This window comes from Aulostomus chinensis, chromosome 12, assembly GCF_037954235.1.
Source record: "Aulostomus chinensis isolate RoL2024-O1b breed Wild chromosome 12, RoL_Achi_v1.0, whole genome shotgun sequence".
NCBI classification, from domain to species: domain Eukaryota; kingdom Metazoa; phylum Chordata; class Actinopteri; order Syngnathiformes; family Aulostomidae; genus Aulostomus; species Aulostomus chinensis.
Window position 1 is genome coordinate 19,193,955 of NC_141331.1, and position 15,967 is coordinate 19,209,921.

The 15,967-nt window shown below is 42.6% G+C and overlaps 2 protein-coding genes across 3 annotated transcripts; both read right to left on the minus strand.

The window, feature by feature from the left end:
- Positions 1 to 647: 647 nt before the first annotated feature.
- Positions 648 to 5,109, minus strand: klhl23 (kelch-like family member 23). Of its 2 annotated transcripts, XM_086221304.1 has the most exons (4): positions 4,700 to 5,109; positions 3,368 to 4,591; positions 2,168 to 2,320; positions 648 to 2,089 (listed from the first exon to the last, which is right to left on the minus strand). In XM_086221304.1, the coding sequence occupies exons 2-4, from the start codon at positions 4,584 to 4,586 to the stop codon at positions 1,779 to 1,781; spliced, it is 1,683 nt and encodes a 560-aa protein (XP_086077430.1). In that variant the 5' UTR covers positions 4,587 to 4,591; positions 4,700 to 5,109; the 3' UTR covers positions 648 to 1,778. The 2 variants fall into 2 exon arrangements, with proteins under 2 accessions (XP_086077430.1, XP_086077429.1); XM_086221303.1 differs by having other exon boundaries at positions 3,368 to 5,109.
- Positions 5,110 to 6,556: 1,447 nt separating this feature from the next.
- On the minus strand, positions 6,557 to 15,778 carry phgdh (phosphoglycerate dehydrogenase). The gene is made up of 12 exons (XM_086221305.1): positions 15,531 to 15,778; positions 14,182 to 14,333; positions 14,040 to 14,105; positions 13,894 to 13,948; positions 13,601 to 13,699; positions 13,389 to 13,521; positions 12,765 to 12,913; positions 11,828 to 11,980; positions 8,741 to 8,882; positions 8,155 to 8,282; positions 7,851 to 8,073; positions 6,557 to 6,967 (listed from the first exon to the last, which is right to left on the minus strand). The coding sequence occupies exons 1-12, from the start codon at positions 15,669 to 15,671 to the stop codon at positions 6,813 to 6,815; spliced, it is 1,596 nt and encodes a 531-aa protein (XP_086077431.1). The 5' UTR covers positions 15,672 to 15,778; the 3' UTR covers positions 6,557 to 6,812.
- Positions 15,779 to 15,967: the final 189 nt, after the last annotated feature.

The following is a 15,967-nucleotide window of genomic DNA, read 5'->3' on the forward strand; positions in this document are numbered from 1 at the left end:
TACAAAACTGAACTTAGATACATTACTTGAGTGTATATAATTATTTACCCATCTCTGCTAGAAACCAAAATAACAGGATGTTTATAACCTCAAGGGTCAATGGAAGTGGAAAGATTTAGATATTACAGTTAGGCGCTCTTGGAAGAGTTCTGGTAACGGTGCTGACGGCGACCATGAGCCCTTATCATCACGTGATTTAAGTACATCATCATTTAGTCAGTAAATCTCTTTCCGTTGCATCTATCATAACCCAAACTTTTCCACTTTCTCAGAGCATCAAAACGTTTTCACGATACATAGATGATTATTATGTTTGTATTTATATATACGCATATCTATATATAATTTTCATTGGTTCCACTTTTTATGCACACTGAAAATGTGCATAAATAAAGCTAGCTGGAAATGTACATACTGTCCCTTTAACACTGAGGCCTGACCCTCCTGTGGCCCCCCAACTGTGCTCCCTCCCACCCACCATGCAGACCATCAAGTCTACAGGAATAATGGCCTTGATCGGTGACAAACAAAGGAGCTGAAAGGGCAACCTGGTGCAACACCCACCCCCAGCGATATTTATTTATTTTATTTTATTTTTGCATCTTTTGATTACATTTTGTTCATTATTATGGGTTTGCATTCTTCCAGACTCTAGGCAGCTGTCTGATAGTTACTGAGAAGTAAATGAAGCATTTGTTACAAGATGTAAACTGAATGGAATTGATGCATGAAATATACTTCTGGAGTATGATACATTATCATTTTACCTTTCTTATAGATAGTAGCCGGTGTATTTTCTCAAACTTGGTTATTTGCTTTCCACCAGCATCATCCGACCCTATGCATTACTTGTTCTGTGGATTTACTTTACTGTGTCTTGTAAAAGGGCTTCAGCTGTGGCTGCTGCGCAGGTTTGATATTTCTACTATTTCACTGAGCTGCACCTTTACTGTCACTCTTTCACTGAAACTTGGACTTTCTTCACACACCACAGGGCATAAACCAAAGCAAATTTGCACAAACAACTGGGGAGTGTTTGTGTAGATGGTGAGATAATAACCACATCATAAATTTGCTATTGTCTTAACATGAAAATCGTCATTACTGATGTGCTTACAGCACAACACGATTGCAACATTATTATTACCCATACTTCTTGTTTCCTCTGGATGTTTTGAGACCTACCACCCAAAGTTCTTTCAGGACCTGTACCCAACAAACACTCCCGATTTGGCCTCTTAAAACCAGTTCAAATGAAGTTCAAACAAAAGCAAAACAACAACAACAACAAAAAACCCTCTACCTTACAAGTGTGACATACTGTGAAAAATAAATAGTCACTGGTTTTGATTGAAATGAAATGAAATCTCCTAGATACCTTTTTTAAAAAAAACAACGATTGATTAGGTCATAAATTATGTATTGATTTTTTTAATGAACAAGCAGCCTGCAGGCACAGCTGTACCCGATCAAAAAGCTAGTGTGTACCAGCACTTCAACGATAGTGTGTTTTCATGCAGATTTAAATCAAGTCTTTGTCAAATATGAATTTAATCAAACAGAAATGTTAAAATACTACTTATAAAACTATAAATGCGAACTAAAAAGCCGCTGAGTTTTTGGTGGTATGCTTGTTCTTAATTACATTTACAGTGTCAAATGTGTAACTCTCTGAAGGTATTAATCCTGTGCAAAACAAAGGTTATCTTGTGTATCACACACCTCCACTATTACAGTAATTAATTTGATTTATTTGGCACAGAAAGACCATAACAGTCTTACACACTATAAACACAAACACATCCGTGTGATCTGGTTGGGCTGGGAAGAGTCCCCACAATCTCCCATGTGTCCAGTTCAGGGTCGTATTTCTCAATGCTCTGCAGGTAAGTCCCTTTGGAGTAGGAGTACCCCCCCGTTACATAAATACAACCATTTATTACGGCAGCCCCGCACTCCATCCTCCTCTCTTTCATCCCAGATATTGATCTCCATTCGTCTCTCTCTGGATCGTAGCAGTCTGCTATAGTGGTCTGTCCACCCACCAAATAAAGCTTGTTATTCAAAGACACAGAACACAGGCCGAACTCTGGAAACAAGAGGATTGCAAATTAGAAAACTGTTTTCAACGCATTTATGTTCCACTCCTTTCTTCTGTCTCTCATACCTGGATGAGGGCTTATTGTAATGATACTCCACTCATTAACATCCGGCCTGTAAACTTGGATTTTCTCATAGGTGGAGCTTCCTCTGTACCCGTAATGACCTCCAGTGACATAGATTTTATCTCCTGTCACACAGGCAGTGGCACTTCCTACACCTTCAGAGAAAACACAGGTAGTTAGTGTTTGCAAATTGCTTCATATGCCACAAAAAATAGAAATATATATCTATATCGATATATCTATATCTATAGATATATAGATATATACAGAGAGAGAGAGAGAGAGAAAGAGAGAGAAAGAGAGAGAGAGATTGTCCCTGCTTTCTAATAAAGGACTTTTTTTTATACCTACATCAGTGCCTCCTTTTTGACTTCAATAATTTTGAAAATGACAGTCATCCATCTTTCATCGTACTCCATATGCAGTTACATCAAATTTAGTTTCCCCAATAAAAAGCATGACCACATCAAGTCTGCAGGCAACGTGAACAAAAGTGAAGGTCGGTTTGATTTTGACGGAACAACAAATGTGTTAATAGCTACAGCAGATAGGTTAAAGTTATTAGCTTCTATTGTATGAGCAGGGATCAAGAATTTAACCACAGCATTGTGTCTTATAAGATTTACACAATTTGACAACTGATAAGAAAAAAATATCCAACTACAGAGCTCAGACCACCACAGCATTTTGGTGAAAGATAAGCGGAGGACGAATGACCTAAAACAAACCAGTTTTAATAAATTCAAATTTACACGATGTTAAACATCCCGCGACTTGTTCAGCGCGTACCCTGCCTGTTGCCCAATGTCAGCCGGGATAGGCTCAAGCCCCCCGTGACCCTTAACAGTTAAGTGGTATAGGAAATGGATGAATGTTAAACAGCTTTGCCCCAAAACGTAATGACTTCTGTCCTCTTTTCTGCCTGCTTACAGACACACAGACAGAACCAACTGCACCTTAGCTTAGAGCTTCTGGAAAACTCACACATGCAATACACAGCTTGACAAAATGACAATGAAGGAATTAATACTATCAGTTGTTTTCAATAAAATAGTGATATTTGGTGCCAGTGTATTGATAACATATTGCAAGACGCCCATGTCAAGTAATGAGGGGATGGAGGTGTGGAGGTGACAGGTGCATCATCATCATCGTCGTCACTCTGACATACTAATAAAGATCAAATCACTTCATTTGCATACCTTGAATCATTTTGGCCACTGGGTACCATTTCTTTTTCAATGGATCATAATATTCCGTCTCTTGCTCTGGTGCTCCTCCTCTGTAGCCTCCAATAGCATAAATGCAACCATTCAGAGCGACAGAGCAGTGGTAGTAGCGAGCTGTGATCATGGGGAGACCCTCGGTCCACTCATCATAGTCACAGTTGTAAATAAACACTGTGTCAAGAGCCTCAACAGTGTGAGTCTTGTAGCCTCCAGTCACATAGATATTAGCCCCGAGCAGACTGACACTGTAGCTCTCTCGTTCATGGTCAGGCATGTCTTTTCCCTGCACCCATGTGTCACTTAGAGGATCCCAGATGTGGACTTCACACAGAGGGTGCCAGTAGTATCCTCCAATGATGCACATGCCGGAAGACATCTTTCCACTTGTAGATATTTCCTTGCTGATGGGCCTTGAAGCCTGAACGATTATAGATTTAAATCTTCCGTCCATTCTCTGCAAACACTCTCTGTGCACATCCAATGTGGCCTTGAAATAAATCTCATCTAGGTCAAGGTGGATGGATTGCAGTAGGTCTGCAGCGTGATCGACACGATTCTCCAGGTCATGGGTCACCCATCTCACCACAGCATCTATCAACACTTCATCTCTCTGCACATCAAGGTTCTGAGCCATCAGAAAAGTCCTCATCTTATCAAGATCCAGCTCCAGGAACTCCTCTTGCTCAGTCACCTCTGAGAACCTGCTCAGAATTAGTCTCCGGGCCTCTCGCTCCAGACCAGGACACAGGTGCCGCTGAGCAAAGGCATGCATACCCAGGCAATTGTCCACATCCAGGAGGCGTATGAGGAACTGCTCGCAGGCTTGTTTGACAGAGATAAACTGCAGCAGGTCTGCAGCCTCCAGCAGGCTCTGCACGTTGCTCTCAGTGATGCTCACTTGAGCTGTGTACACAAAGTTGACCAGGGCAGCCAGAATCCCACAGTCCACCCCTGCCAGTGTGATGAGTCTGTTGGACCTCTCTCTCATGTCAGCTGTGAACATGACTTTGAAATAGGAGCTCCTGGCTGCCAGCAGCGCCTTGTGACAGTGAAAGACCTGACCTGACTCACCACATTGCAGGGAGACATCAGTGAAGAGGTCGCTGATGTAGAAATGCCTCAGAGCATCCAAGAGCTGGGCAGGATGCTCTCCATCACAGAACTCGTAGGTGTAGATCTGGTGATGTGACATGGTATCTGCATGGAAAACAGCCTGTCAGTGATGACACGACTCCACCTATAGGGTTAAATCCACTCGTTTCCCGCCCCTTGTGAGGTGCAAAGCTTTAAAATCTCCGCTCTCACCTTCTCTCCATGAATTACCCTCCAACAATGACACTCTGCTTCGTCTTCTCCACAGCACACCAGGCTCAATTTAGCGCGCTAGTACACTCACAGCTGCGCTTCTGTCCTATTTTGGTATTTGTGTGTATGAGGCGCCGCACAACGGCCATCCCCCTCCTCCCATACGCCACGCTCCCGTCTCCCCCAGCAGGTCCTTGAGAAAAACACTCATCGGGATCGCCCAGCACCGCTATTTTCTCCCAGAGCCTAAATATAACCTCCATCCAGTCCCGTGACCGTGCTGCGCTCGTTGAGGCGCATTAAGGTCCCCACCGAGCGAGGAGACATCCCCAGTGGAATACAAATCTAATTCAAATGACCATCGCCTTCAGTCCAGCCCAAAGAAGCTTTTCACCGCTCATGTTGTCCCTCATTCTTGTTGTTGCCATGGTATTTTGAACCCATTTCCAGTGTGGCTGAGGCTTTACCTAATCCTAACAGGGATTACAGCAGTGCACAAGATTCACTCCGCACAAGATACGAGATTCTATGCATGAGAGCCACAAATCAGAAATTTTACTGTGATTTATTAGAAATTTGAGAGTTCAAGATATCAGATCTGACTACAAGATATCAGAGATTTGACTGCATGTTTTCATAATTTCAGAAATACGACAGCATGTGCGCGAGATAGAGATCTGATTTCAAGATAGAGATTTGACCGTCTGCTGACAAGAAATCAGAATTCTGACTGCATGTATGCACGAAATCAGAGATTTGGCTGTTTTTTTTTTTGCCTAAATCAACTCGTTGTGATGTTTTGTCTCAAGGTTTTTTCTTATCTGAAAAACTTGAAAAATGACTTAGGTGATTAAAAATATTTTGCCTTATGTGGGCAAGATACCAGAGATTTGACGATGTATGCAAGAAATCAGATTTTTCTGCAAAATATTCCATACACCTATATTTACATACATACATATGAGTATGTAATATTTAATTCTCTGATATTTTACAGACAAATCTTATATATATATATATACACACACACACACAGTAAGTATGTATGTATGTATATATGTGCTACCACTCAAAAGTTTGGACACACCTTCTCAAACAGTATTTTTTTATTTTTACTACTTTCTATAATGGGGATGCACAGTGGTGCAGTGGTCAGCACTGTCGCCTCCCAGCAAGAAGGTTCCAGGTTCAAGCCCCGGCTCCAGCACGGGATCTTTCTGTGTGAGTCTGCATGTTCTCCTGTTCCTGTGTGGGTTCTCTCTGGTACTCCAGCTTCCTCCCACAGTCCAAAGACATCAAGAGGGGACGAGGCTGATTGATACTCTAAATTGACCATAGGTGTGGCTGTGAGTTTGAATGGTTGTCTGTCTCTATGTGTTGGCCCTGTGATGGACTGGTGACCCGTCCAGGGTGAACCCCGCCTCATGCCTGAAGGCTGCTGGGATAGAGGCTCCAGCCCCCTGTGACCCTTAACAGGATAAGCAGTAGAAAATGGATGGATGGAACTTTACCAATCAGCAGTTGACATCAAATTACCAAATTATGCATGCACACTTTGGTTTTCCCACTTCCTCCCTCACACCAAAAACATGCATGTCAGGTTAACTGGAAACTCTTGTCTGTCTTTATACGTGAGCCCTGTGATGGACTGGCAGCCTGTCCGGGGTGTGCCCCTTATCTTGCCTGACAGCTGGCTCCAGCCCACCCATTAACCTCAAAAGGATGAGAGGCTGATGATGGATGGACAGATGGATGTGTGCACAATTTAAATTATTAATGCTCATGGTATTGTATGGCTCTTGGTGTCCAACCCAAGTGTGATGTAATAACTCAAACAACAAACCTGACAAATGGTCTCAGAATACTGTTGTATGTTTATTTTACATATCCATTTATAATGGCCAAAGCTCAAAAAACTGAGGAACACGTGACATAGAAAATTTTAGCTTTACTCCTACAGCGCATGTAAACATCTTAACATTGGAATGTTGTCAAAAACTAAGTGTTAAACTCTTGAACTTCTTTACAAGTTAGTTGTAAGGCAAAGCGGGATCAATTAACCTATCGCCAACATTTCAGATATTGAATGTTGTCCCAGCACTGCTATCTTCCTTTAAGCAGTGAACTGTGCTGCTGCTTTAACCATCGGCTTCAGGACACCGAGGTCCGGCAGGGGGGACGACACCCCAACGCAGTACCACAGATCTCCAGTTCGGTCCGCAGGAGCACTGAATGATTCAATTTCCACTCCCTTTGAGGCCAGCAGTCCTAGAAGGAGACAAAAATAATCAATAAACACACAAGTCAATTAGTTTTCACTGCATTGTCCTATTAAACAGTGTTTTCTGTGTATCCAACACTTGATTTATCTTATTCATCCATGTCGTTGTCCTCAGCTGCTGTTGAAAAGCTGTTATATGTATACATGAATGAACTGCAACCAAATGGAGAACAGAGGTAAACCTCCAGAGACACTTGAAGTCTGTGAAACAATGATCCAAGATCTTCTCTCCTCTGTGCTGCCACATCATCATGTCACTTTGTACAAAACATGAGTTGATGCTTTGTAATTTCTTTCCACAAGACAACAAGCAAACGATTTTAAGAAGCTCATTTTCTGAATGTAGCTCAGAATTGACAGTCGGATGGATATGGAGTAACTGAAACCCTTTAATGTGTCAGGCCACATGTGTTTTTCTGGCTAAAATAACTGAAAGATTTTATATTAAAAAAAAAGGTCTTAAATTTGTATCTGTATAAAAATGTAAACTTTTAATTCCACTAGGATTAACAATTGTTTGTCTTGATTGTAAGTTCATTTTTAATACTTTTATATAGTTAGGATAGGTAAGGAGTTGGGCACAGGTCACCTTTTAATGTTTAGTGTTTTTTGTCTGAGAATGTGATTGTAACTGCTGCCATAGCAATGCAATTACCTGCTAAAGATCAATTAAGTATCCATTTATGTATCTTAACTGCATTTCTTGCCTTTTTTTCCTGAGCAAAAAGATGATTTGTATAATTTAAAGTGGCATGAATAATATGGTCGTAGAATAATATTCCCCAGAAACCTGGAGAGCTGCCCTCCATCTTGAGCGTGTCATAAGTGAAATGACTTGTCTGGATTTTTTTCTTATTTCCGTCCGCTCACCAGCCACTGAAGACAGGAGCTGAGGACTTGCAGAGGCCTTGAAGAAGAGCAGATTCCCAGTGAGAGACACGGGCTGTCTGAACACACAGTCGCTCAGCTCCAGCAGGACCGGAACGCCACCTTGAACTGAACCGCTAGCTTTGTAGCTGCAGCCATCAGCCTTGACCTCCACTTTACACACACCGCTGGCAGCACCGTCTGACACGCAGTGGCTTTGGTTTACCTGAGGAGTTGGTTGACACGCATGAGGAGATAACTGAGCTCATTACTATGTGGGATGTGTCAAATTAAGTGGACATTTTACCATGATTCCAGACTCCTTGGCGAGGCTCAATACGTTGATGAGGTTTGGGCAACATCCAGATTCACTGTTGAACAGTCCGACCAGAACAGCAGCCGTCATGTAACCAGTGGAGGACTTCATGATGTCGCCTGGTTTGAGGAAAAAAAACAAGAAAAGTGAGTTGCCAACTCTAGAAAATTCTAATAACAACAACTATTGTGACTAAACAGCCATCCATTCATTTTCTGCTGTTTATTTGTTAAGGGTCACAGGGGGGTGGAGCCTATCCCAGCAGCCTTCGGGCGAGAGGGGGGGTTCACCCTGGACAGGTCACCAGTCCATCACAGGGCCAACACATAGAGACAGACAACCATTAACACTCAGTCACACCTACAGTCAATTTAGAGTATCAATCAGCCTCGTCCCCTCTTGATGTCTTTGGACTGTGGGAGGAAGCTAGAGTACCAGAGAGAACCCATGCAGGCACAGGGGCTGTGAGGCGACAGCGCTCACCACTGCACCACCTGGCCGCCTGTGACTAAACAGATCCATTCAACTAGAGTGGTAGTTTCACATCCTACCAGCAGAGGGTAGTATCACTTCTTACCTTGAGTTGTGATTTGCACATGGCTCAGTGGTTTATTGGAGCCGCTGCTGCATGACTTCAGCACAGCACCGACAGCTTCTCCCAGTTTAATCAACTGATGAGACTCCTGGGAGAAAGTGCTGGCCAAAACTTGAGCATTGACCTACACACACACACACACACACACACACACACACACACACACACACACAATGTGATATTTGTTGTTCAATTCATCCCTACTCATGTCAAAAAAAGAATATATTTTAGCTGTTGTAAACTGTAAAATGTTGTATTTCAGTAGCCCACATAACAAATTAAAGATTTACTTAAGATGACAGATATTAACATTTCATCATACACATTAAAAAAAAAAAAAAAAATCTTTGCGCAATTCCATTTTCATGACTCATTAAAGTTCAGTGTTGACCTTGATGTTATTTGAGTGACCGGTCTTTGCAATTTTGGGAAAAGAGAGAGAGTTGTGAAAGTGGTACAGAGAAGCAACTCCGTCTTGAAACTCTTTCCCAACAACAGGTTTTCAATGATGTCCACAACAGGGGAGTCACCAGGGTGAGTAACAGGAATCTCAAGAGTCGAGTGGGACCTGGTGTGAATGAGCGGCTGTTGAGAAAGCTGCAAACTGCATTCATCGCTTCCTGAACCGGCACTATTTGAACGGCTACTCCGCCAGTGTGAGGTGAACTTACGAGACTCATTCCGCACGATCATTAAAATTTAGAAGATTAAGAAATCACCGAATACCAATCAGATGCTTTGGTTTTGTTCCCTTATCTTCAGTGCACCTTCTTGTTAGGAAGGGCACATAATTCTTGCTTCCAATGTTGAAAAATAATATTCAGCTGTTATTATCCAGCCTACGACTGCAATTTGAATTTGCACGATAATAAGTGATAATTCGTTTATTTAGAAAATAAATCCAATTGTTTATGGTGCTACTTGTAGGTTGTTCTACAAGCCGAGCTGCTGCTAATGGAAATTCAACACTTTCATTATAATCAAATGAATCTGGCTATCGTAAATGTGAGAGCAACGTCGAAGTGCCGAGTACGCAGAGAAAAAAACAAAAGGAAAGCTCATCTTTAGTTAAGCCTGTACGGTTTTCTAGATGCATTGCAGATGTAGTCGGTTGTTAAACTCCTTAATATACTTGTCCCAGGGTCAGACTGCTGTGCTTAAGACTCACTTTAGCCAAAGTGTCAACGTTACACTGTGGGTTAATTTTGAACATGTCACCATTTTTCCCAGAAAAAAATATTTCTGTAGGTGCAACTGACATGAAATTTTCACCAGATGTTGATAACAACCCATGCAACGCACAACAAAGTTGTGTTAAAAAAAAAAAAATGGAAGGACACTGGGAAAAAGTATTGAACACACAAAGAAATGGAGGCACGATAAGCCAAGCCATCAGCTGAGATCTATTAGTGATTAGAAAGCAATCCTGCCCCTTGTTAATGTAGTAACAGCTGGTTCAGTTCCAACTGACTGTGACACAAGAAACATCTCATGATGGGTAAAAGCAGAGAGCTCTCTTTTGTAACCTTACTGTTCAAAACATACTGATGGCATTGGTTACAGGAGGATTTCTAAACTTGTGACTGTTCCAGTGAGCACTCCTGGGGCCTTAATCCATAAGTGGAAACAACAATACTTCATCATAAACTGCTCCTCGCAAGATGTCTGACAGAGGCGTTAAAAGAATGATCAGAAGAGTTTACCAAGAGACAACGACCATTTGTGGGTAGCTTCAGCAAGAAGGTAGAATTGTTTCAAAGGAAACAATAAGTAACGCATTCAACAGCCAGGGCCTGTTTGCATGCTCACCATGCAAGACTTCTTTACTGAAGAAAAATCATGTTGAAGCTTGTTTAAAGTTTGGTGTGTGACACTTAGACAAGCCTGTGGAATACTGGGAGAATATAGTCTGGTCAGATGAGACCAAAATTGAACTCTGAATGAGATAAAACACCATGTTTGTTGGTCAAATGGCACTGCACATCACTCCAAAAACACCCTACCAACAGTGAAATTTGGAGGTGGGAACATCATAATGTGGGGCTGTTTTTCAGCATACAGAGCTGGCAAACTTCATATAATTGAAGGAAGGATGAATGGGACAATGTACCAAGACATTCTTGATTAAAAACCTGCTGCCATCTACCTGGGTGACGATGAAATGAGGGTGGACATTTCAGCAAGAATGACTCCAAACACACACCCAAGGAAACTTGGTTTCAGAGAAGGAAAAATAAAGCTGCTGGAATGGCCCGGGCAATCGCCTGACTTGAATCCGACAGAAAATCTATGGAAAGAACTAAAGATCAGAGTTCATAGAAGAGGCCCACAGAACCTTCAAGATTTGAAGACTTTTGTGGAAGCATGGGTCAAAATCACACCTGAGCATTGCAGCAACTAGTTTCTCCATATGGAGGGACCTTGAAGCTGCTATTAGTATTCAATAAATTGTGTGTTCAATACATTTTTCATCATTGCATTTTTAATGCATAATTTATAGACATCTAAGGTTTGATTCCTTTGCATGGGTTGTTACTGACACCTGGTTAAAACTTCAGTAGCACCTTTAGAGATACAGTATGTTTACTGAGAAAAATGGTGACCTGTTCAATACTTATTTTACCCACTGTATGTAATTCATAAGTGCTGTTATCGCACACGTTTGTTTTTAGAATTTTATGCTGCAATTATCTTTACTAAAAAAAAGACCCTCAAGAAATTTTACTCATGAAGATTAAACGAGCTGTCTGTGGGAATACTGAGCTTGTGAATAAGGTCTTTGGGGCTTCTGCTGAGTAATGATGGACAAAAACTAGGCAGACGTTACTTAGCGTGGCGAAACTCTATACAGTTCCTATGTGGGAAATGGATGAGGAAATACATTAAAAATTGGGAAATACTTTAGAAACGCTTGCTCTTCACTGCGCTGTCCCCTGTTTGACCTTGCTGTTTTACTCCACCTCCAAAGTGTCTCAGCTTTATGACGTTGCAAAACTCCAGACATTTTGGTATTGCACAAATGGGGCTGAAAAGCGATTTGTTAAACGAGGAAAGTCGATGAGAACGTACAGCTCCGACCAGGTTGTTGCCCTTCACCATGTCTACGATCTGCAGAGCAATGTCCTCCCCGCATCGCGCCTGAGCCTCCTTGGTGCTGGCTCCCAGGTGGGGACAGCTGATGACGTTAGGGTGGTTGACTAATGAGCGGTCCTGAGGGGGCTCCTGCACTCCAATAAAAAAAAAATAAAAAAGAAAAAGGTTAGTACCATTCGCATTTGAACCAACAATAAACCAGTGCGACCAGCTGATGCATTCAATTGAAATCTGTCTTGCCGAACCAGAGGGACGGCTTATGTCTAACTGAGGCGGTGCTGGCCTGACAGACAACAGCATCCCCATTAATTTTCAAATGCGATTATAAACGGAATTTAACTATAAAACAAATACTTTGATACAGATGTCATCATGACACACAAGACTTGTCATCAAGAGAACAGAAGGGAATATATATTTTGTAGAAATCCTGTACGTTAGCATAACCATGGATTCCCCTCCAACCAAAAACATTGGATTTTGGATGACTGGTGAAAATAAGCTAAGAAAGGACTACGAGATTAGCGTGTTTATTTCAGCAAGATTGTCTCAACAAATAAGTGATTTTTGAAGTGTCAATTGTTGAACAGTCGGAAGTGCAGAAGAGCTAACGTTATGCTAAAAAAGAACGATGCCACGGATGATGGCTTAAACGTCACGACAGCCAACATTTTGCTACAGTACGACCTCTGTAGCCTCATTTTGCCTCTTGTCAGAAACCACACATTTTTAAAAAGGCACAAATGCTTCAGAGTTATGGCATTTATGTTGTAGAAGAAGATAATAAAATACCTTCGGCTTGTGTTAACCGCAGACTTTATTTCCAGAATTTAACTAAAAATTCACATTTTTATTCCCGGGTTTTGGGACTCATTCCTGTGGCTGTGACATCTGTATGTTCTGATAAACTTGCCTCTACGAAGACATCAAGACCTGCTCCTCCACACTGACCAGACTCCAAAGCTCTGAGGAGAGCAGCTTCATCGATGATGCCTCCACGTGCGCAGTTCACCACCTTCACTCCTTTCTTGCATTTAGCAAATGTCTCATCATTTAGCAGGCCTACAGAGGACAGGAAATAAAGGCATTCCATAACAAAAGTGCCATTCACGACAGCTACACATGCTAATAACAGCTAATTGACCCGGTGTAGTATCTTGGGTTTATGTACAGTGTTTGATCACTACAGTAAAAGCAGCATGGAGGACAGAGACGGACTTTCTGATGCCTTTTTTTTTTAAGCTGCAGTTCATTTTTTTTCCAAACTCCCTGCCAGAGTGCCGCTGCTTGAACACAGAATTTCTGGCGAGGATGACAAAGTCACAGAAATCACAAGAGGAGATGACCAGCTCTTTCCTCCATGTATGTTTTTGATAGTGGAGCTCCAACCACACGTCATGTGCGCATTCGTCATTCTGAATGTGTGTTCCATCAGTAAATACCCGTTTCTGCTGCAGGGTCATTTCACCCAGGAGTGAATGCTGACTAAAGAAGGTGTAAACGGGCGTTGGTGGGTCTTTTGGCCCTTAACACTCACCAACAGTAGAGGGCATGAGGGGAGTGTGGACAGTAATGTAGTCACACTGGGGCCACAGCTGCTCCAGAGACATCTGCTCCACTCCCCAGCTGGCTGACACCTGGGGTGGGGTGATTGGATCATAGCCAATCGTCTGATAAGGAAAAGGGATCTTCAGTAAATATCACACCTCATCGGGAAGAAACGCACAGTCTGGTCATGTGATCACCCACCTTCATGCCAAATGACTGCATTCTTTGCGCCACTTCTTTCCCTATTCTCCCAAGTCCAACTATTCCCAGCACTTTGCCGTACAGCTCTGCACCCATGAACTGCAACATTAGACACCAATCACAATGAACTCGCCAGAAAAAACAACAAACCCAGAATCCAGAACCGCTCAGATCCTAGAGTCACATCTGATTACTGATGACGGACGCAACAATGGATCCCTCCATGCAGCAGTAAACGCTTTGTGTGCCGAGACCAAACACAGTCAGAGGACTGGCTGGAAATCTCTGCTCACCTTCTTGCGATCCCAGTTCCCAGCTTTCATCGACATCACAGCTTGAGGCACGTTTCTGATAGCAGTCACATGACAGTAGTTCAGACACATTTGACTGCACAGTGGCAAATAGAAAGAGTTCAAAAAGAAGAAGGGTATGGCTTTACCTTGAGAGGCTCATCAGGAGGGCACATGTCAGCTCTGCGGCACTGATGGTGTTTCCGCTCGGTGTGCTGGATCAAACGCTGGACAGTTATTATGTTGTCACTAGAAGAGTAAATCAAGACTGTGGTGAGCCTGCACACTCACTTCATGACTATAATGCCCTTTCTGGTGGCGGCGTCAACATCCACGTTGTCCACACCGGTCCCGGCTCTCCCGATGATTTTAAGGTTGCTGGCAGCATTGATGACATCAGCCGTCACCTTGGTAGCAGATCGAACCACCAGCCCGTCGTAGACCTAAGATGGACGACAAAATCAAATAAATTCTTCAAGGGTGTTTTGGATCCGTTTCATCCTTGCGGGGCAAAAACATTTTCGGCTCATACCATCATGGGCCAATCTTAAATCCTGACATTTTTAATGAGTTCAGAAAAAATGTGCTAAAATTCATCTTCCTGCAACAGATATTGTGGCTGTTTTTATTCAGTGGTGAAAATGCCAGTTTTCTCTTCGCTGTATGAAAGCCACATTTGAAGAGTTCGGCCTACCCGCACAATTTGTGACATCACAAACCGCTTGCAAGCCACACACGGTCCAATATTCATTATGACGTGGAAACATCTGGAGCACACGTACTGAGAGAGCCTGTATTCAGTAGTTCAACTTTAATTTGCAAAAAATAAATAAACAAAATAAAATACAACTGCATAACATTTTGAACCCCTTAATGCATGCCAGGAGATGGACTTTAATTGTGCCGACAGCTGCCAAACCTGAACTCAGAGAAAAGCTGATTGTTATACCTCTCCCATGGGATCCATTGATGGCATTTCTTTTACCCACAGATTAAATTGAAAAGATGAAGGTATCTAAATACCTGTAAATGATTTAATAATTATTCACTAAGGGAGAGATGTATAAAAAACATCTGAAACCAACCGTGCATATTTGTAATTTGGAGTTTATTCGTGTTAGTCTCCATTTGTCTCTGTATTTTTAAGTTCATCCGCGTAACAGTAGCAGAAAACTGTTGACTAACTTTGTTTGCTTGACAGATGTCTAATCAGGCGAGTTCACTTCGGACAAATACTCGTGTCGTATGCAAGTCATTTTGAATGAGAGCTGCTCAAATCTCCGGGGTCAGCAGCGGCCCCGCAGTCAGGAGAAAGTGATGGTGTGAGTTGCATCAGCTCGTCAGAGGGCGGTGCTACCGTCTCAAGTAAATCTCACACCTCAACCTGCCAATGTGTCAAATTCAATAGGAAAAGCTGGATTCACTTAATACCTCCATTCACCTTGCACCATCTTTCATTCCAACACGAGCTGCTACTTTGCGGTTTTAGCTTTGATCCGAAACATCTGCAGCTGGTAGAGGTGATGCAGGCTGCAACCGCTCAACTTTTTTTTCTTTTTAACGTGCACAAGACAAACAAATCCCCGTGTTTCGTAGAAAAGTGATACTTGCGGGGAGCTGTTATGCAACAAAAACCTCACCTTAATCTCTGCTATGAGTTCATCTTTCTTCATGTTGTGCTTCTCGGTGACCCGGATGCCGTGTTCCTCCAGGATGGTCCTGCAGCGGGGGTCCACGCTCTCGCTGATCAGCACCGTCTTGATGGAGATGATCGAGGCCATTTTAGCTCCTGAGCGTTGGGGGACTTGTGTCGGGTGGTTGCAAGCGGCTTCGCTGAAATGATGGTTACGGGAAGTTGTTAACTCGATCGGCTGGTTTTGAATGGTTATCCAGGATTTAAGACAGCCCCCTTTTAAAGTAAATCCCGCCCCCTTGATCGCGTCCTGTACCCTGCAGAGAAACTGGAGTCCGCCCTGAAAACTCGTTTGGTTTCATCCGTCAGCAGGTCAAGCATCCACACAATCAAAGTCCCAACCAATGCAATAAAATAAACATACACACATCATTTGCTGTCAAA